This window comes from Alligator sinensis, unplaced genomic scaffold (genome assembly GCF_000455745.1).
Source record: "Alligator sinensis unplaced genomic scaffold, ASM45574v1 scaffold111_1, whole genome shotgun sequence".
NCBI lineage: Eukaryota > Metazoa > Chordata > Crocodylia > Alligatoridae > Alligator > Alligator sinensis.
Window position 1 is genome coordinate 3,531,511 of NW_005841875.1, and position 22,501 is coordinate 3,554,011.

Here is a 22,501-nt window from a genome sequence, read left to right on the forward strand (position 1 = left end):
TTCAATGGGGGCTCAGTTCAGGGCAGGTCGTGGTGTCACTGGAAAGGGGCTATCGGGGGGGCTGCAGTCACCTCAGATTTTGCTGTAGCTGCCTAACCCCCCCTCCCAGCACTGCTCCTGCCTGCCTGGCACAGCCCCTGCTCTTCCCAGTGTGTGGGTGAGGCAGAGGTTCAGCCAAGGCTGGGCTGGGTGGGCAGCGGTGCTGGGGAGGGCGGGGTGGGGGGCCTATGGTGAAATTTGGGGTGGCTGCAGCTTCCCCATAGCCCCCTCCCAGCCCTGCCCCAAGCCCAGCTCCTGCTGAGAAGAGCCTGGTGCAGCCCCAGCTCCAGCCCACAGCTGCAGCCCTCCCACCTGACCCTGTGCAGATCTGGGAGGCACACGTCCCCTCTGCACCCCTTGGATGAGCCACGGCTCCATCGCGCGCCCGTCCACCCTGCCCTGGCTAGGCGGTGCCTGCCCCCGTCCCTGCCCCACTCCCTCCCTCACTGTGAGGGGCATTGATCTGCCTCTTGCATGTCCCTTCCCTCTCTACTCCCCTTCCACCACAATGGACTTACCAGCTGCACACTGCTCTTCAAGCTGCCGGGCTGTACGCCTCGCTGCCTGCGTGCTGCGCTGTGGCTACGCACACTCATGGGCATTTATCTGCCAAATGACTGGCTGCATGGGACCGATTTCTGATACAGCCAATTTTCTTTATATTGGTGCATATCAGCTATTGGACCAATGTACTGGTGCACCTCTTGTGTGTGTGTGTGTGTGTGTATGTAAATGTATACTCTTTAGCTAAATGTCATTTAATAGGATCTGTATTTTAAAGTGGAATATAGTAGAAAAGTAACAGAAGTGTCCATTCAAATGTCATTAATTTCACAGAGCCTCTATCCATTTTACTGATCTACCAATAAAGAAACAATTCTTTAAATTTTTTATATATTATGATTGTTTCTTTCTTACGTTCCCTGTGGCTTCTCCCTGCCACTGCCACCAGCGCACAGCAGCTGAATGCACAGCACCAACCACTGACCTTGGCCTGCCCTGCATCTGCTCCAGACTCACCCTACCTCGAGTGGACAAGCTCCAGACCAGCCAGAAGCTGTGCACAGCACCCCACCGCCAGCCCACCCCGTGCTGCTCTGGACCATCCTGAGCACTGAAAGCAGCTGAGCAGAAGTGGCTGCTGGGCACAGGGGAAAAGCAGCCACCTCCCCCTCACTGTTGCAAGGCCCTTCTTGCTGCAGCTACCCAGAGACCATACCCAGGCTGCCCTGTGGCTCCTCTCTGCCACCATCACTGCTGCCTCTGGGCTGCTCAGGGGGGTAGTCAAGGTAGCGCAGAAGAGCCATAGAGCAGCCTGGGTGCAGGTTCCAGGCAGTTGCAGCAAGAAGAGCCCAACAGTGATGAGGGGAAGGCAGCTGCTTTTCCCCCACATTTAGCAGCAGCTTTTGCTGCTCAGCATGGGTGTACACTTCAGAACAGCTGTAGGGTGAGCCAGGGTTAGGGCTGTGCATGCTGGTCCAGAGCTGGTTTGCTTTGGCCAGATGAATCTGGAGTAGGCATGGGGTGAACTGGGGTCAGGGCTGTGTGCACAGGTCCCTGCTAATACCATGGGGCATGGGCTCACAGCAGTGGCAGCCAGAAGGAGCTGATGCCACCTGGCCTGCATAAAAATGCAGTCCAACCATGGAGTTGCTCCAGCTCCGCTATGCTCCCAGGGCCAGCAGGATGTTTCACAACCTTGTGCCTGGGCCAGGCGGGACCGAGAGACCCACTGTGGGCCAAACCAAGTCCCTCTGTGGGCTGGAACTGGCCCACAGGCTGTATTTTGCCCACCCCTGTCCTAGCAGCTTGTCTCCTTCAAACCAGCTGACCCATAGCATGACATCACTGTAGTCTTGTCCAGTCAGGGTACCACACTCCAGTCTTTCTCTAAGCCAGTCTTCCTGAAGATGTCTTTGCTTCCCGTGGCCAATCAGGCCAGAAGATTTTATCCAGATACAAGGCCCCAGCTTTCCATGTGCAGAGCACATGGCCATCTTGCCCATATGGCCAGACAATACATTTGCTTCTCGGCAACAGAGCAGAGGAGAAAAGAAAAGAAGAAAAATGAAAAATACAGGCCCCCCCCCCCCCCCCCCCCCCCACCACAATGGCACACACTCTACCATACACAGCCCAAGGGTGTGTGGGTGTTATATCTGTAATGGTGACAATTACTGTTACAGTCTCTAAACCTTTAAACAGTGAAGAATTCAAGCATCTTGTTAAAATGAGGTGCTCTGGAAGAACATTAAAAATGCCCCTTTTTAAAAAAATATATAAAACACATATATGAGGTTGAGGCTACCAGAATAGATTTAAGAATTTTTAACCTGTGTTTCCCCTCTCCACCTACGATATTTTGAAAAGCTTTGAGTTGTCCCTGGTGCAAAACTACCTGCATGTTTCAGAACTTCATTGTATAACAGAAATAAATGATTAAAAATGGTTATCTTTATCCTGAATGCTGCTTTATATATTATTCTATATCAAGGAGGTTACATCTGTTGGGAGTTACATTCTTCTAGGATTATAAGCATATATTCAAATATAGCCCTTCCTTTTTTTTTTTTTTACTAACTCTGCTTTAGGGTTTATGAGCCTTGCCAAATTCTGTGTGGTTTTCTTTAATTTCCTTGTTTAATTTAGATTTTTCTTTGCTCTGTATTTTTTCTTTGCTTATATAGACATAAAACTAAAAATTATTTTATTTTTAACAACGTACGTGGATTTTTCCAACCAGTTTTTTATTCCCTCAGTGAGGAAGAGGCTGACCTATTTCAAATAATTGCTCCAAAGTTTCACAGTAGCATGGCTTAATAGGCTCATTCTTTCCTGCAAGGAGTGTCACTGAAAGAACTGTCAGATACCCAAACTTCTTACATAAATGAGCATGTCACTATAAATCCCTATCCAACAGACCACCAATTCTTGAGTCCTTCACTTGAGGAACTGCCCCTGAAGGATTAGGGCAAGGGTCTGGAACAAAAAGATTTAGAATTAGGAGCTCTGTTAATCAATGATCTGAGTAGACTTAGTTTTTGACTTTGTCCTTATTTTCCATTTCTTACATAACATCCACTAAAGGAGGCCAGTCAGACATTAGGGTTCATTGAAGGCAGTGCTGTGCAGACAAATAATGTTAAAAGCAGTCCTTGCCCTGACAAGCTTAGAATTGCTCATATTCAAGATGCCAAAGACAAGAATAAATACATAAATGAGATTGAGGGCCAGGTGACAACATAAATGAGCCATTTGCATTAGTAACTATATGGGTTTTGATGGTCATAGCGTACTCAGACTTCAGAATTGAGGTTTAATTCCTTGATACCACCTTCAAGGAAATGAATGGGATATCTGGTAACAGATTTTGGGTTTTTTTTACCCTACTGTTATCTAAGTTTCTCAAATCTGCTGTAGGATTTGGCTATTTAGCTGGAGATCTAACAGCTGACTCAAGTTTTGGCCTTTCTGCAAAATTTAACGCTGCAAATCATTGCAGCTCCTTTCAGAACAGCAAGCCCTCTGGTGAAACCCTACACTTTTTAAGAAGGTAGCTTGCCAGTCCTTAATAACCCTTTATGCCATATATACATTAATAGCAGTAAGTCCTTCACAATGGACAGGACATAAAAGACATGTTGGCTGTGCACCAGTGTTCAAATAAGGCAGACTTTGGTCATGACTTCTGTGTGAATGACCTGGTTTGATCCTCTGCAGGGTGTGGAGAGATTCAGGCCCATTATAAAGGACTATCTCCTGTCAATAAGCAAATCTGATTTTTTTTCCTTGAGATGAATGAAGAAAAGACACTATCCCCTATACCAGAAAAGGCATTTGTGTATCTCTGGTCATATAAACTTTAATATAATGAATGTCCTGATCGTGTGCACATCTCCTTGTGGAATAGGTAATTGTACTGTCTAAATCTTACGAATTGAGTTAATGGAAGTATTGCCTATATAAAAACTTTGGGACTGATATTAGTAATTATTGCTGTCTGCCCTCCCAAACTGCTCTTTTTTTTTCCCCTCCCTTTAAACATTTTTAAAAATTTTATATGCATTTTCTGTCTGTATTCTACATCACTTTATGCCAGACTTCCTTGACTGCACCAGGGGGTTGGAGATGACAAGATATATGTAGTTCATTAAGTATGTGATAGCATATATTACTTTGTTTAATCTAAATATGATCCAAAGAGATGCACTGGTTTTTAAAAAAGGCAAACCAAGACCATGTAAAAACCATAATGAGCACTGTGTGGGCATGAAACTCCAGTTGTTTAGGGAGGCCATGCTGTTTCTTCATTCTCAAATGGAGAAAAGAAATAAACTTTGTTTATTTCCATTCTCAGATAAAGAAGAATAGTAAGTGCTAAGGGAATGAACTGAGGTTGAACAAGCCATGATCTTCAAGATTTAAGAGACTTCGCTATGGGTCACTATCAAAAGACTCTGATGTACCCTTCAGCTGTTTAACCCAGAGATGAGGAAGCAGGTGTCAAAAGAAAAAAATATTTCTTGAGATCTGGGGGCAGATGATTAAAATAAAATTAAAGAGCTACAAAATCTGCCCAAATACATGCAGTAAAACAGGGACTGAGATCTCAGCCTGGGTTGATGGAAATCAGGTGTGGATGCTAATCTGTACTCTTCAGGGAATACCTGTGCTGTCTGTATAAGGGATAAGCAACCTGCTGAAACAATCACAGGCCTGCTTAGGTAACACATGGGTCATTTGTGTTTTTAAGCTTGCAATTCATAGGCCTGATTCTATAACCCTAACGGTCTCTGATAGTCCCTGGTCAGTGAATCCTACTCATTACAAAGGGAAAATGTTGACTGTATCTTTCAGCTTTCTCTCTAGATGCAGGTACTGGTTGTGATGGGGTGATTGACTATCTTATTTGAAAATGATTTATGAATAATCATGAATAATTTGCTCAATATTGAATTAAATGGTGTACTACATGGCTGCTTGTAGTTGCGATTCAGAGGTGGGATGTAATCTTAAATTACAAGGATCAGAGTGACTATGTTAAGAGCTGCATTGAATATATATTTTTTAAAGATGCATTTAGTACTGGTAGGAATGCCATGTAGGGTGCTGCTTTTTACAGAGATCTACACAGCTTAGGACTAATTCTAAGCACATGAGTAATCCCATTAATTTATTTGCACTATATGAGCATTTGAGAATTAAGCTTGTTTGTAAGTCTCCGCAGGATAAGGGCCCATTTTTATAGTAAAATGAAAACACTTAATGTATTAAAGCTTTTTTTACATCCCATCTTATTATACAAAATTGATTTAAATAGAGGTTTTGTGCTTTTTCACTCTAACTTTTCACCAAATAATGAATATAAATGTTAACTCATATATTAAGTGCTCTATGAACAAACTCAGATCGTAAATTCATTAGCTATGTAGATCATCATAAACATTTCACTATAACACGGAGTACTTTTTAGGGGATTAAGTTCATGCTGCCTATCAATTATTCTTGTGTACTTCAAAACAACGACAAAAACATCTCTTTTTCCTTCTAGGAATCCAGAAGCTTTGAAGTCACAAGAAGAAAAGGTAGGAAAAATATGTTCTTTTTTTCCCCACTGTATTTGTCACTGTTGAGTGTCTTGAAGTAACTTGTTGAAACAAATATGAATCTGAAAACTTGAAAGAGTTTATTGCTGTCTTAGTTTAAAAGGCCTACCTCCTAACATCTACCTGTCAGTTTTTATTAAAACCACCCGTCAGATGTTGTTAGTGAAAAATCACTGTTTCATCAGAATAGTAGAAGAGTTTTTGGTATGTGAGGGACTTTTAAATTTTATTTCCATGAGCATTACTTGATTAAAAATGTATTGGCTGACTGGAAAAAATGTGCTAGGATCAAGTTGTCTGGAGTTCGTGCTACATGAATTATTGGTGGTTGGGATCTTCCTATTAAGACAAACTGCAGTCTTGAACACAACAGAAGAGGACATTAATTTTTGGCTTGCTTTGGACATCATCTTTATGAACTAATAAGAGAAGGAGATATTCATTAGGCCTGCCCCAGCTCCTGAAACTTGGAAAATAAATGGAAAAAAAAAGCCCCAACTTACTGGAGCACCTGTGGGGGGGCTGGATGAGCAGGGGGAGTCAGGGGGGCTCATGGCAGAGCCCCCCATACAGTGGGGGGCAGCAGGGATTGCTCCCCCCACCTGGCAGCACCTGGTGAGCACTGGGACTTTGGGAGGGTTGGGGGGGCTGTCAGGGGCCCCCACTTCCCTGCCCCTAGTACTTACCAGTATGGAGTCAGCAGCAGCTCCCTGCTGCAGCCACTGGGGACTGCCTGAATCATCAAAACTCTCCGAATCTTTTCCAAAGGTTCGGAGAGCTTTGATTCAATTCAGACCTTTAAATTAGTCCCCTGATTCAATTCAGATTCAGAGATTCGGTCACCGAATCGGGCCGAATCTCTTCCGAATCACCACCCAAACTTTCACACAGCCCTAATATTTATCCTTTCCTGAGCTTGCACAGATACTGCGTACATATGATAGCTTTCTAAGATACTATTCATCTATGTAATGAAAGGTACTTTAAATTCTATGAATAAATCCTGTTCTATTTTATTGAAATAAAATGGCAACATACAGGTAACAAGAGCAATAGGAGTCTCAATTTCATATGTATCAAAAAGATGTTTGTATGCACATTCTTTTCCCCCCCAGACTAGTGCTGCATATAAGATATCTGGCAGATCACTTCCCATGTGACTACTTAAAAGAAACTGTAAATAAATGTTGGTAGTGTACCTTGGTCTTGAAACAGCAAAGCAGGGCAGGAGGGGAGGACTTTGAAAGATTGCCTGGGGAGGTGGCCGGGTGATTACAAGAAAGGGAAGAGGTAAACACTGATGGTGCAATCAGGAAAGTTAGGAGGCTGGGATATGTGACATTTTTTACTTCTCTGTATGACCTCAAATGTAGTCTCTCTCTCGGGTTCAAGATTTGGGAAAGGTTTGATACTAAATGACATGCTAGACCTGACTTGCATTTGGTCTGAGAACAGGTTATTTGTTGTGATGATGAAGTTCAACTGTTCACGTATTTTTAAAGCTACCAGTTCTCTTTAACTGCTTCTAGCCTTCTGAATTTCAGCTGCTGGAGCAGCTAGGAGGGAACACCTCAATGGCTCCAGTAAGTGGCCATTTTAGAGTAATCCTCATCAGTTGTTTTTCCAAGACCATAAGGCTATCATCAAGATATCTCTGGTAGTTATGATTGCTTGGTGGCCATTAACAGAGTGAAAAGGGAAGTACACAATCATGGGGAACTGACTAATAGCCGGTGGAGTTTAGAAAATGTGTTCACAATTGTGTGTTTGCAGTTAGTGATGTGAGACTCCAGGGAGGGAGGCAGATGTCAGAGAATGGTGTCACTACCGTGGCTCAGAAAGACAGCTATGCAACTAGAAACTTTGTTCACATGTACATACCTGTTAAATAAAAGATCCAAGCCAGTGCACTTCTAGGTGAGTTCAAATCACACTTCCTACAATTGTTTTGAATGAACAACTAATTAGCAGTTGTCTCAAGCAGCTCTTTTATTGTTATGGGCAGCTGGCTGAAAATCAACCATCAAAGAACCCATTCTGTTTATCATTAATTTTGATTTTGTTTAACAGATGTTTTCTGGATCGCGCAGTCGTCTGCCTAATCTATCTTGGTATAATGTGAAGTGGGTAACAGTCGTCCATTAAACAGATTAATAGGTTTCCTAATTTTGTTCTGGTAGCTGTTTTAATTGCTTCAGACATGCAAGATACTGGGAAGTATGCTGTAAACCGTCATGGTTTTATTGTGTTTGTGACGATAAAAGGTCAGTTTCAAATGGATTTGCCCTTTGGACAGATTGTCCTCTTGCTTCCTTTGCACTTGTTCTGTGTGTGAAAGTCTTGCAGGTTGCTGAGACAACTGAGGGACTGAATGTGTAGAGGGAATATCTTATGGCCATCGCCAAAGGAGAAATTGGGTTGCCTGAGGTTTCCAGCTGTGCAACTATTTGCCTCAACCTGCTTACTTCTTTCTAACTAAGAAATTAAGTTGTATCAGATATCCCTATATTTTAAGCGGTGGATTTTACTTGGGCAAGGATTTTCAAAAAATATTCAGCATTGGCCTGCATCTCTTCCCACTGAAGTGATTGAGTTCTACCATTGATTTTGCTAGGAAAATTCTTGCTAGATCGTGACACATTTTTGGCAGGTTTTACATAATACTTTCATTTTACTTTCAAAGATTTGTATATCTAAAGTTGGGTTTCAAAATAAGGACATTTCCTGTTGTAGTGGTGTTTACCCCTACAGTTATGAGGCAGGATAATATGATTTCACAAAAGAGATGTTGTGGAGCAAAGCAAGCTGCCTGTTCTCTTATCTGCCAGGTTTCTTTGGGTTTTTGTTTTTTTTACCTTTACCAGTCCCTTCTGCATATGAGATCCCATAAAAGTATCTGGCTGCCCATCCCTCTATAGCTTCCCACCCCTCTTGAAAATTTGGCTAAGAGCATATGAATTCCAGCCATTTTATTTTATGAGTTTGGCTCAGTTTCTTGTTTTGTATTGCTTGTTTTGTGTGCGTGTGTTTTTTGGGTTTTTTAACATTTTTGCTTCCCCCACCCATGACAGTCTTGCTCCTGGAAGTAACTGCACCCGCAGCTTTATATGTAAGTTTTATACCTAACGTTTGCAAGTAAAATATTAGTCAGTAGACATGCAACAATAACTTGACATCTTTACTGTCTTGATAGTCAAGCGTCTTGTCTATCTGTATATCCAGTCACACGTCATTCTGGACACACAAATGTCAGAATGTCCCAGTGAAAATTGAGGCTTTAGATGATAAAATCTTTGAAACCACCCAAGTTTCTGACTTCTAACATACCCGCCTGACCCACTCCTGTGAATGGGTCCTGAGTCCAGAAATGCATGAGGTCATTCCAAGGTTCTTCACAGGAGCAATCACGGTGGAAACTGAAGTCTCAGGAGCCATCAGTGAAGGATGCCTTTATCAGGTGTATGCTATTGCTTATGTAGAACCACTGGGATACTTTTGGGTCCAGAGCATGTCAGTGGGAACAGGCAGGTTGTGCTTGGAAATGGCCCAGCCAAGGAATACCTCTGTGACAATGCAGAAAGCCCATCTGGAACTGCAGCAATTACTTTTGACAGTGGGACTTAGGACGTTAAGTGGTTCAGTACTTTTCAAAATTTTAACTCGCATCTGATGCTCAGGTTTACAAGGTGAGATTGTCTGGATTCCCTTATTGCATTAACCTACCATGTCTAACATCAAAAACCCTGATTTCCCCCTGCCTTGCACAACATGTAGTAGGGTGGGTTGGTTTTGCAAGTTTTTCATGAAAAATTTCGAAACGTCTCAGTTTACCCTCAGGTGGAACAAAATGAAACCTTGAAACATCTTGTATTTTCTTTCTTTTCCACCTAGTTCTGTCCCGTAGTCTTTACACCTGGGCAATGTATATGCAAATGAGCATAGGAGTGTTTCAAATCCACTTTCCATAGGGGTAAGCACACCCGAAGAGCAGAGCAGTCTAAAATAAGGTCCAATATGTGCTTTCTAGTCACCGTCATGTTTTGATGCCTCGCATTCATTTTCTCCAAACCATTCTCAGCAGCATGAATACCACCTGTCAATGTGAACATCCCAGAATGTTGCACTGCAATACAAACGGTATGCGTGAAGTGATTCTCCAGTTCTGATGTGATTCAGCCTTTCTGTAATCAGAGTATGTTTGAAGAATTACACGCAGCACTGAAGTCAAGAATAGACAGTTATCAACTAGGGTAAATACATATCTGGTCACAAAGAAATCTGAAATGATTTGCTAAACTAGAGTGGCTTTCTTTCCTGACTTTGCCCTCAGCTCTTTCTGTTTGAAAAGTAGTTTCTGATGTAATAAAGTGTTGTAGGACAAAAGAAATGGGAGACACTGCAAAAGAATAGAAAGAAGGGAAAAAGAATATGCTTTTTATACATATTTATAAATGCATTAATAACATTTATAAACATATTTATTATATGCCAGGATTAATAGAGGGAATCCAATTTGAGAGCCAGACCTGGTATAATATCAACAGTTTTCACATAGGGAATAGCTTTTACATGAAGCTCTCAAAACTGAGAGCTGTTGCAGGGAGGGCAGGGGGAACTTTTTTTCTTATGAAAAATGTTGGCTTTTTGGCAAAATATTGAAAACAATAATATCAGTTTGGAAATATGCTCAAGGGGCCTCCTGAGATACATAGTTCATATACCTCATGCTTCCATGCCCCTCTTTGTGACCAGCTCTTGTTGAGTCACTGGAATATGTCATGTGAATTTTCATAGACAGTAAGGCTGGAAGGGACCCCATGATACTGGGTCCAGCCAATGCATCCTGTGGCCAATTCTATGGCCATGATGTATCCTAGGTGATGTAGAATGGCTGAGGATATCATTTAATTTTGAATAGAGCACAAATGCAGCTCCCTCTTCCCCCCACCCATTTGGTTTATCTAAGTTATTGTGGTAAAAGCTCTGCTAACTGGCACCTTTTACAAGTCAGCATTTTCTATTAACTGGCACGCTGGCTTGTAAGGTAAAGTGAAACTGGAAGTGCCCCCATGGCGTGGGGCATAGCAGGATGTGTGGGGCCCACTTCCCTGTCCCTCAGGGCCCACAGGGCCCGCAGAAGGGGCGGCGATGCCATAGGAGGGGTGGCAATGCTGCAGGAGGGGAGTAACGCCCCAGACGTGGTGAGAGAAGCAGCAGCCCGAACAGGCAAGGGCATCTATTTGGGCCTCTCAATAAACTGACATATTTTTGTTATCCAGCACCCCCTATTCCCCATGGGTGCCAGATAACAAAGCTTTTACTGTATTTGTTATTGTTCTTTTGGCACAGTGAGGGGTAGTGGGTGGAGGGGGACAGGGAGTCCTGGTTCAGTTTTTCTGATATCTTTTCTTTAAATTCTAAAGAGTTAAATAGAGAATTCTATTAGATAGATCTAGATGTAGATATATATTAGGGCTGTGTGAAGCCTTGGGTGCTGATTCGATTTGGAGGAGATTCGACCTGATTTGGTGGCCAAATCTCCAAATTCAAATTTAATCAGGGGACCAATAAAAAGGTCCAAATCTATTCGAAGCTCTCCAAATCTTTGGAAAAGATTTGGAGAGCTTCCATGATTTGGGCAGTCCCTGGTGGCTGCAGCAGGGAGTTGCATCTGACTCCAATAAGGTGGGGCAGGGGAGCTGAAGGAGTGGGGAAGGGACCATGGAGGGACTCCTGCTAGGCCCCATCCCCTGCCCATTCCCCCAGGCCTGCCCATGGTTGCCCCACCTGCCCCAGCTCCCGGTGCCTTAAAAAAAAAAGCCCCTACTCACTGGGTGCTGCTGGGTGAGTGGGCAATCCCTGCTGCCCCCCACTGCCCCCCCCCACATGGGGGGCTCTCCACAAGCCCCCAAACCAGCGCCTGCAGTGGCCTCAGGTCTTTGGGGGGGGTCATGGAAGAGCCCCACACATGGTGTGGGGCAATGTGGGATAGCCAGGATCACCCCCTGCCGGGCAGAAATGGGTGAATCTGGGGTTTTGTTTTGTTTTTTTTCTTCCTTAAAGGGCTGGAGCTAGAGTGGGCAGGGCTGCCACGGTGGGGGAGTTGGCAGGGGACTCATAGCAGAGTCCCCCGTACAGTGTGGGGCAGCAGGGATCACCCCGCTCCCCCCACCCGGCAGCACTTGGTGAGTCGGGGCTTTTCTTTACAAACTGCTGGGAGCTGGGGTGGGTGGGCCAGCCATTTCTGGGGCTGGGTGAGTTGGCGGGGGATGAGCCTGGGTGATTCAGAGATGTGGCAGCAGCCAGATCTCTGAATCACATTCAGCCCGATTCAGGACAGTGATTCAAATCATTGAATCGCTTTTCCCTGAATCGGCCAAATGTATATGTGTAATTTTAGTTAAAACAGCAGTTTGAAAGTTCCTTCAGGAGGAGGCTGATTGGGAAATTATATGGAAAACCTATTGAATGGATTTCTATTGATTTCAATGGCCCCAAATCACGTTCTAACTGAAGTTTTCTTATTGCTGTGCTATGCAGGGGGAATGCCTGCCTGACCACATGCAGTGATCCATGGAGGGTGGTCTTCAGAAGCAGCTAGGGTTTCAGCTTTAGTTAAGCAGGAAAGAGAGGGTGAGTCAGTTGAAGATTAGGCTATGTTCCTGCTGTATGCATCTATAACTGGAAAAATTCCACCCCTCATCGTTCTGCGTTGCAAAAACAAGGTACATATTCTATTTGGTGTATGTTGTATGCAAGGAATACAGTTATACTTCTATATATTCTTCATTCTGGAGAAAATTCTAATAATCTTAATTTCCTCTCATAAAAATACCTTTATGACTTGCTTTTAAAAATACCTATAGTTCCTTCTTCAGACACTTTCTAGTACCCTTCTATTTCATATGATTTATACACCCAAAACTGCATATAGTGCTTGAGGTGGGGATGCACTGTTGATTCATGTTAATTTGTACTTTCTCCTACTTACATCCCTGCATCTCATTCAGGGTGCATACGTGGAGATGTTCAACCAGGAGTGGGTTGGTCAATGTTTGGCTTAATCTGCATAACCATTACGTTGAGCTGTCTGAATCGTGGACTTCAAAGGGAAACTTTCAAAAGTTCTACAGGAGTGTTAGCTAGAGTTCATTTCCTTGCTGATTGGTGCACATGCATGTACTTCCTTTAGGCTGCAAAATGAATTTAAAAAAAAAGTGTTAGTAAACTGCACTTTGAAAACTGCTGGCAAACCCACAGTAATGAAATGGTGCCATAGAATAATTGGGAAAGGAAAGCAAAATGGAAAGCCTTACAGGTTTATCCCTATCAAATGCCTCTCACTAAGCTGTATTATTTTTTGCACCTTTTAAATAGTTTTCTCAATTACTCAAGTACCAAGAAGTTGGGGTGAACCGCTGTATAATTTCTGGAGGTCATGAATGGCCCTATTCCTGTTCACTGTAGGGGAAGTAGAGAGTATGCAATACTCAAAGTCATTAAATCTTCTAATATGAACCTGCCTGGTGAGTATAACTATGATTAAGTGAACTGGTAGTTGTATTAAATTTATAGAGCTAGCTGTTTAGTAGATGGAAACAATCAAAACTCCATCCAGTTGAATGGAGCAATAGCAGTTTTTCACCAGGATCTAATCCAAACACTTTATGCACACTCTGCATTTGTTTGTACATAGCTTGTATCTATCCATATAATAAATTAATGTCTAAAGATGACTTTAAGCCATCCATCCAAGAAATGATCATATGGTTCTTCCACTATGTTTGGTCAAATGGCTTTATTAAGTGAGATGCAACTCGAGATATTTACAGACAGCGGATACCAAACTGTCATAGAGATCTCAACTTTTATTTCAGGTTCTCCATTGAAAGAACTAAAAACTTCCTTAAAAGATCTTCATTCAGAATGAATTTATATTCATTTAAAATAATTGCTTAAAGCTTTTTCTTTTTTCTTTTGTTGTTGTTGTTGTTGAGTAGTTCTATAGTGTTTATTTCAGCAACCCCAAATGTAGCTGATAACCTAATGGACAAGATTTGCCATGGGTGTAAGTTGTCCTACCTTCAGTGAAGTCTATGGAGGTATATCCATTTGCACCAGTGGAAGCTGTGGCTCAGTAACTTCAATAATATTTTATTCCCTGCCCTTGGATAACAGCTTTTTATGTCTTGGGTCATGGGTGTCAAAGATAGGCCTGTGGGTCATGTCCTCCAGCCTACAGGGATCCTGGAGGTGCTGGGAATTTTGGGGCGCGGCATGTGGGGTTGCAACCTGCTGCTGAATTTCAGGGTGCAGAGACCTGTTGCAGATGCATTTTACCTGTGGTGGGGCAAGTGATGGTGGAATGAATTCCCACAGCTCCCTGAGCCAACACAGTGGGTCAGGCACCCATGGTCATTAATACCAGTGCTGCTTGCCCTGCACTTACAGTGCTTGCAGTGCTGGAACTGGGTCCAGATCTAGCCCAGGTCCCTTATGGTCCAGATTTGACTGGGAGTGGGGAGGGGAAAGGGAGAGATTGGGGCAAGAGAGTTTGACACTGCTGCTGAAGATGTAATATTTGTTCTCCATCTATATGGAAGGCAAGATCTGAATAAGAGTGGTGGCCATGGCAAGTTTCTCTTGTCAGTTTGCTCTTTTATTGCTGAACAATCAATGAAATACCACAAATTGTTCAGCAATGTTTTTAAAGCAAATGACAAATAACTACCTATCCTATGTCCAAGAATTGCCTTTATTCCCCAAACCTATAGAGGCCAGGGGCTGTCATTCTGTTGACTTCAGTGGGCCTGAAGTCCTGGATCAAGCTTTCTTGAATTCCTCATTTTCCAAATCAGATCTGAAAAATCGTATTATATGGAAGCACCAGTCTTTCTTCAAGGACCTAAATAACAACCATATTTCAGAACTCTTCAGGAAGAGAAGTAGTACCTGGATTAAACCTGCAGTGCCTAACTGAACATTTATAATCCATGCAATTTATGGAACCCACACAAGAAATTCAGGAAAATAAGCCAGCCATAAAAACTCCTGCCTTGTGCAAGATCATGAGTAGGGGTAGTTTCATTTTATATTGTTTATTTTACTAATTTTATCCATTATTCCCACTCTGCTTGAAGCAAGATTTCACATGACTATAAATCTCCAGCTGTTCTGTCTTTTTTGTAAGAATGTGTATTATCTTTGAATCTGTTCAGGGCATATCTTGTCACAGAATTGCAATCTATTGCCAGGAGGAGGACATTTCACTCAGAATAATAATCAAAAGTGTGGCTCACATTAAAAAAAAAAAATTAGAGACCTGTGTTGTGAAATTATAATACTCAGATAGTGTTTCCACGTTGTCTTGCTTGTGCAATACTCCAAAAAAATAATGCAATGGGGCAATTAGACTAACAAGGGAATGGATAGAAATTAATGAAGGGAAAAATGACTTTTCTAGCAGCTGTCAAAGATTATAATCTTACACCCTTTCTGGAGTCAGGATCTTTCACATGTGAAAAAAAATAGTGAAGTTAACCAGTTTCATACAAACCTATCTGTAGTGAGATTTAATTATCACTTGACACATTTTTTGGTTTAGAGTGAGAAAACCTTTGGGAGAGAGAGAGAGAAGGGGGAGAGAGAGAGGGAGTAAAAGAATCAATTCATTAGCCATTGTCAGGCATGGTATTAACTTAAAAAAAATAGAAGACATCCTAGATAAATTGCCCTGTCTTTATTTCTATTCTTTATGGAATTCAGGACAAGGAAGAGTAATCACCAATGTAGAGGAAATGCTGGTTTTCAGTGAATTTGGATAGTTTCAAATATATTTTCTAAAGCAAACTGCGATGACTTCAGTAATATTGTTTGGCTCCCAAATTTATTTTTTGGAATCAAGTTGATGGATTCTGAAACTCTAAGTGCTTTTGTGGTCTGCTCCAGTATTGCCAAGGGCTACAGTAAATCCACTGTGAAGTATGCTCAAATCCAGCAGCATTTACCGGCAGAAATAGAAAAAAAAAAAAGTGTCCTGACTAAACATAAATAAATCAGGAGGTTAACTTTCCACATTTAAGTAGTTTGGGGTGGGGTGGGTAGGGGGATAGAGGCAGGGGCAGGAGGAAACGAGTAGCTTCACATGCCCGTTTGTGTTCAATACACAATGTTCAGTATTCAGTACATGGCTTTGCTAGTGTGAGAGGCTAGATAAACCCATCTGGGTTCAAATAACCACCTCAGGCAGAAAGAAACAAGGCAGCAGCTGCCGGAAAGCAACTATTCGAATGGGGCATGCAGACAAGCCTAACTGGCAGCAGGTCTCTGATTCCCTAGGGGCTGGGGAGTAGAAACTACCAGGGGAAGGTAGCTAAGAGACTTTGTGGATAATACAGAATGTCCCTTCTTTTTGGACTACTCTGTATCGTGCCACAAAGCTGCTTGCGGTGCAGTGTATAGACTTTCTAGGCTGGAACCTCCTTTCTCCTCTGTTTGGACACGGATGAAGGCAGCTGTACGTTTCCTTTTGAATACAGAGGAAACCGTGCTGCATTGGCAGCTGAATAAACACCCTGTTGTGTAGCTTTCTTCCCTGGCATGGCTAGCTGCCACACCAAGCTGCCTGTCACTCCGCGAAAGCAAGGAACACAGATCGAACAAGAGAATAAACATGTTCGTTTCCCCTCGTGCTCCTTTCATTTTCCCTGGATGAGCGCAACCTCTTCTCCCAACAGGAGCAGCTAAAATGAACATAATAATTAATGAGAAGCTTTAGAAATCACACGGTTCGGATGTAAACCCAAGATAGAAAGGGCAGCAGAAAGTGCAAGGGATATTTTATTTCTTTTCAGGTCGCCGTATCCTAACCTGAGATTGCCAATGCTGCAGTATGTTGTGATTTATGAGCTGGTAGAATATGGAGTGAACAAGAAAACCAAACCATAAATGGAGGATAAAAATCGACGTGGCATTTGCATCACCTGTATCCCCAGCATTTGATAACCATGGATGGAGCAACTGCTCAGCATTATTTTATTTTGCACGGACAAGCAGATTTATCAAGCCAGTGTGGCAAATCCAAAGCTACAAATTGTATTTCTACCATTCTGCGTGATAGACAAAGGTTTCTGGAGTCATCCCTGAGTTTTCCCATGGACCACTTATTTTATTTATGAAACTTACTGTCTTTTTAGGCAACTAATGAAACAGAGTCTGAAATGGTAGCCTGCGATAGCCAGGGACTAGACTCAATAACCAAGGAGGTTGCATCAAGTATTATGTTCTTGTGAACCTGGAGCCAGCTGACATTGATACCTTTTCATGTTGCAAGTGTATGTATCGTCGATAGGTTTGAATGTATCAGTCGCCCCACATGTGATAGCACCCCGTCTGAATTTCTAGGTTGACTCGTGGGATAAGGATGCAAATTGAAATGACTTCAGCCAGTGTTTGTGCAATAGCTGACACTAAGTCAGAGTTTACACTGAGTAGACTTTTAGACATAAGTTATGCAGGAAGCAGAATGACAGGCCGCTGTACAACTGCTGTGTATGCTAATAGCCCACATGTTCAGTCTCAATAGAACAACTGTCAGGAAAATAAAAATGGCAGCCTCCTGTTTTATTAACATTTTACTGAACAAGTCCCCTTCATCTAGGAGTCTCTATTTGCTAAGCATTTGAAAGGGATTTCTGTTGGCATAGTACCTATACTACATTGCAAAATTCAAACCCAAAACAGGAAATGGAAAACCTAACTTCTCTGATTCAGGTGGAGGGCACTTAAAGGTGCAAGAACCCCATGCCCGCCAGGCAAGAATAAGGGGGGGAAAATACTAATTAATGTAGTGAAAGCCAAGTACATCCATATGATTGGGAGGTGCTTTTTTGCCTGTAGTGCCTGCAATTGAAACTAGAAGAGGGAGAGCTACCAGCAGTATTATCTGAAACATGTTCATGCATAGAATAAGCAGAGGTCAAGTGGAAGACTGGGAGATTTGCAAGGAAGCAGAATTCAGAATTAAGACTTCAGAGAGTTTCAGCCTGGAAAAGCAGCCCTTGGGGACAAGAAAAAAAAAAAAGCACTGGTTGGCTTTGAGAGAAGGTATTAAAGTACACTGTGTCAGAATACACATTAAGTACTTGTGTAAACCAGGAGGAAAAAGAAGCCAGGAATCTGTTAATGTCGCAAGTAATTCCAAATCACAGCAGTCCATTAAAACTTTTTATGTCAACTTCCTTAACAGCTTTTCAAATGAAGGAGAACAAGTGGTTTCCTGAATGTGCCCATTGCAAGGGGAGTATGGATACACAATTGTCATGGCAACAGTACTTTTATGTGAATCATAGGAAAGGCATCTTTAGAAGAATGCATATCAACCCTTTAACGGGGTTGTGCCGTACTAGGGCAAGATTGTGATCCGTAGAAAATAACTTACAAATCCCTGCATTGCTAGAGGTTATTGTGGTGCCTAAATTCTTTGGAGCAAGGCTCTCCTTGAGCAAGGAGCAAGCACTGGCTCTGTGCCTCTGTGTGCATGTCCCAGGATAATACCATATTAAAGAAACCCTAGCATCTTTATATGATTTCAGGCTACAAAATACAAGTTGCTTTGTATTATTTCAGTCCGTCGGATATTCTGGTGGATAGAGACGAGAAGAAAACCTGTTCCATTAGGTATCAAAAGAGCTCTGTTTAATTTAAAAAAAAAAATTTGTTTCGTTTTGTATTTAGTCATGTTTCAATATCTTTCTTCGTGTTTTTACTGAGAGGTGCCAGACAGTAGCATGTGTCAGACTGAGGAAGGAGGCAGCAGCAAGAGCGACTAAAAAGCAGGAGACTTTGCATGTGTAGAGCAGGGAATGAGTGCTGATTACACTATGTGCTTCAAAAGAGCACTTGAGGAACGGTGGCAGAATGAGGAACGTGCGATGCCTGGAGGAAGTAAGGGGGTCACTAATCATATAAGGGAAGACTCAATTAGAAGAAGAGAGAGAGAGCTTCAAGACACTAGCAAATCTGCCGCGCTTTTTGTACTCTAGCAGCCCAACACTAGTGTAACTGGGGGGACGGAGGGGTCAAACGGGACATACCAGGGTGCTGACTGTGTGGGGCACCAGGATCTGCCACCTTCCCCCCGTAGAAAATCTTTGCCCTGTGCTGGCCGGCTGTAGGAGCTCCCCTGCACCCAGCGGTGTATCCAGGGGTTTGGGAAGAGTGAGGTGAACAGAATGGTGCTTCCGCTCACCCCATCCCTTCCCCACACCCCCACACAGACATTTTTTGTCACAGGAGGTATAGCCCTGTGTCCAGTAGCATATCTGGGGTGGGGAGGGAGCAAACAGGGGCAGCTCTTAGGGAGCCTATTCCATGGAGCTCCTGCTGCACAAGCCCATGCTGCTGCCTTCAGTGTGCAGAGAGCCTGGTAAGGTAAGACTTCCCTTCTCCTTGCACTCCCTGCACCTGCAGCCCCATCACATTGGCCAGCATAACCCCTCCCCAGGCACTGATGAGCTTGCTATGCCTGTAATGTATCATTTGAATCTACAGTTACCTGGTCCAAAATTGAAACGCACAGGAAACCAAGAAGCCGTATCCTCAGCTGTCTATGCTGGCATAGCTTCTTTGAAGTCGGTGCAACTGCACTGATTTACACTCCGAGGATCTAGCCTATAGTGTGTGGTACCAGCAGCTCTGTTATCTGATCCAACCAATCCAGCTCACAAAAATCACTGGGGTGTTTGTGGCTTGCAGGATGTACTATTAACTGATTACGGCACAGCAGTTTGTTTATGCTTCCATGGCTAAGCCTGCCAGATCTTCTGTTAAATCCTTATTTTTCAGGGGTTTCTTCTTCATTTGCAAATGTTCACTTCAGGCTGTATGTTTGCAAACAAGGTCCCCTCTCAGTAATTAACACTTGTGCATGAGTATATCAATTTGTTAATAATATGCTGTGAGCCTGTAAAACGGTCCAGTTGTTTTTGGTATCTGGAAAAGAAAAATGTACCGTACGTAGGGCAATGTAATTATTTCCTAAAGAAATGTCATAAGATTTTTTTTATTAGGTGTCTAAATGTACATTTACTGTACTCGAGAGACCAGAATAGATCGGAACAAGCCATTTTGGTCTACTGGGTAAACAAAATAGGTTTCTAAAGCATTTATAAATATGTATTTAGTTGGTAGATCTGATTGGCTGCTCTGGAGCTGTTTGAGTCTCTGAGATAAATAATGCAAGTTGAATGGCCTTCCATAAATATTGCTTTGTTTGTCACAAGCCTACTACAATGTTTATCTAAACCACGCTGCTTGGTTTTTTGTATTTGAGAAGGACTTTGGAAGAACACTGCAGAAATACAGTATGTTTGCACACTTATGAAGTTATATAGTCAGCTTTCTGATAGCTAAGCATCCTCCTAAGGAGCTGGGGAAGAAAGAGTAGGATTCCATCTGTTTAGAAAGGGCATGAAAACTTGTCAGGTGGCAGGGCCAGCTCTTCCTCCCCATGGTAGGGGTGTGGTGCTCTTGTTTCTGTCCTTTTTCTAGTTATAAGAAAAATATTTTTCACTCTCCGTCTGCTTTTCTTATTTGCCTGCCAAAGTGTATCATGGATGAGGGGGTACCATCTATAACCATGTTATACCCCGACTCCATGCGGCTCCCAATGACTAGGGAGATGACGATCCAATTGCTCATGGATCCTGTTACTCATTAGCCAGAGCAAGCAGGGAGCAAACACCAGCACACATTGCTTACAACAGCTTTATTCAGAATGGAGACAGCTTCGGGCGAGCTCCCTCACAGACGCACAGCCTATGAACACGGGGAGCAGCGATGAACAATAGTTCTTTCCACATTTATACATTTTTTGGTTTATGCTCGTTAACATTTATTCCACCTCTGTCCCTCCTTCTGTTCCACCCATTTCTCCTCCCATCTCAAGCTCTCCCTCTGTTTGCTGTTTGCTTCATTAGCATGGAATTGCCTATGCATTGTACTCATTTACATGTTTTTTTGCTATGAGCATATCCAAGGCCATGCACTTGCTTCTTCAGTCAATCGGCGGACTTTGACCAAAACCTGAAAGCTTCTTCACCAACCACCATTCACGCTTTTGCAGATGTTCATCTTGGATCCTGGTACCAATTACATGTTGTCTTCCACATTCCAGTCTGTTTTTCAGTCCCAGGTTGTACCATCTTCCACATTCGTAAGGCTTCCCCTCATTCGTGGCACACAGACTCATTTGAAAGTGGTTGACACATTTAAGATGGTTACTTAGCATAAGCAAATGGCTGGCTTAGAATAAGTATTCATAAGCAAAATCTGCTTACCTAAGCATCTTGCAATATACTTTTAATATATCATTCTGCCTTGTGGTCAGCAGCTTTTGCTAGGCCACAGGTTATAGCCTTATATTCAGCTGCAAATCCAGTGCTCCCCAAGATCCAAATACAGTTACCCTAACAAACCACACACTAAAAATGTCACTCGAATTGTATGTGAAGACAGCAATACTTTAAAATTAAGTATAAAACTATTGGACGCAGACTGGGAAACTTCAGTAGCTAACATGCTTTGACAAAAGGAAATTAGTGTGTGTAAAAAAACAAACAAACAAAAAAACCCCCCAACAAATAAACAACCCGCTTTCCCCACCCCAAAACTCTCAGTATTCACTTCACATAACTCTCTACACAACATGGAGAGTGGTAGTGTAAGTGTATATAGCTGCTTCTTTAGAGCTGTGACCTTGAAAGATCAGCCTCTGTACTCATTTGGCATCTCTGCTGAAGTTGTCAATTAACAGCACCAGGTCTAGTGGTTTGTTGTGTTGTGGAAACTAGTAAAGACCATTAACTGATTTCCATGGAGTCCACCAGAAAAACACCAGATCATAACAGATAGCAATAGGCTCATTTGGGTAAAGTCCTGTAGATCCTGAATTCTTTTCTTTGTGTCTGTAGAGTAGAGTGGAAGTCTTGGAGCATAATGCTTCTTGCCAGATTTCAATTCAATTTCTCATTTCAACTACAATGTAAGTTGTTCACTGTCCTCTTTTGTTTCTCATTCCAATCAATTTGCAAGTGCAGATTCCTACACAAAACTTTTCTTCCCCTCTAAATTTTCTTTTATTTTTAAAGGTTTTCCTCTTTTGGTTCAACATTATTTAAATATTTGGGTAAAATTGCAATTTATTTGCATTGGTCCATTATTATTACTATTATATTATTATTATTATTATTTTTTTTTTTTTACATTTGCAGAATTTCTAAATATTATTTTATATCTCTTTCTATTTTGGTAAGATATTCTGCACTTGTGTGTGTACATGTGTGTGTGTGTAATGTTAAAGTCCTTTAAAATTTTCTTATTTAATATTATTTTAAATAATTATATTTCTCACTGTTATAATACACATCTCTCTTATTCAATTTAGAATTGTTTAAAAATTGAATCATTCCCTATTTTCATTATTTTGTGCTTTCCATATTATTCTCTTTCATGCAAGAGGCAAGGATTTTTTGGAGGTGACATCTTTTATTGGATCAAATATATAGGTGGGATAAAGTTAGAGAAGCTTTTGAATGCAAAGCTTTTGACTTCAGGTCTTGCATTTGAAAGTTTGTCTAACTTTACCCCAACTATACAGTCTGTCCACTTAAAAGATATCACCCCCCAAAATTCTTGCCCCTCACATAATTCCTGGACCATCACTGGTACTTCATTCTAAAACTGCTATTCTTTCATGGTTTTTTCCCTAATATAATAAAAATTTCATAGTTTCATAGTTGGTAGGGTCAGAAGGGACCTGAGCAGATCATCAAGTCTGACCCCCTGCCATGGGCAGG

The 22,501-nt window shown here is 42.2% G+C and overlaps 1 protein-coding gene across 1 annotated transcript in view; it reads left to right on the top strand.

Moving 5' to 3' along the window:
* Window positions 1–22,501, top strand: part of FSTL4 (follistatin like 4) — a 565,752-nt gene that overhangs the window by 81,311 nt on the left and 461,940 nt on the right. The window contains exon 5 of the mRNA XM_014527870.1: window positions 5,591–5,624. Within this exon, the coding sequence (XP_014383356.1) occupies window positions 5,591–5,624 (34 nt within the window). The remainder of the gene's footprint in view (window positions 1–5,590; window positions 5,625–22,501) is intronic.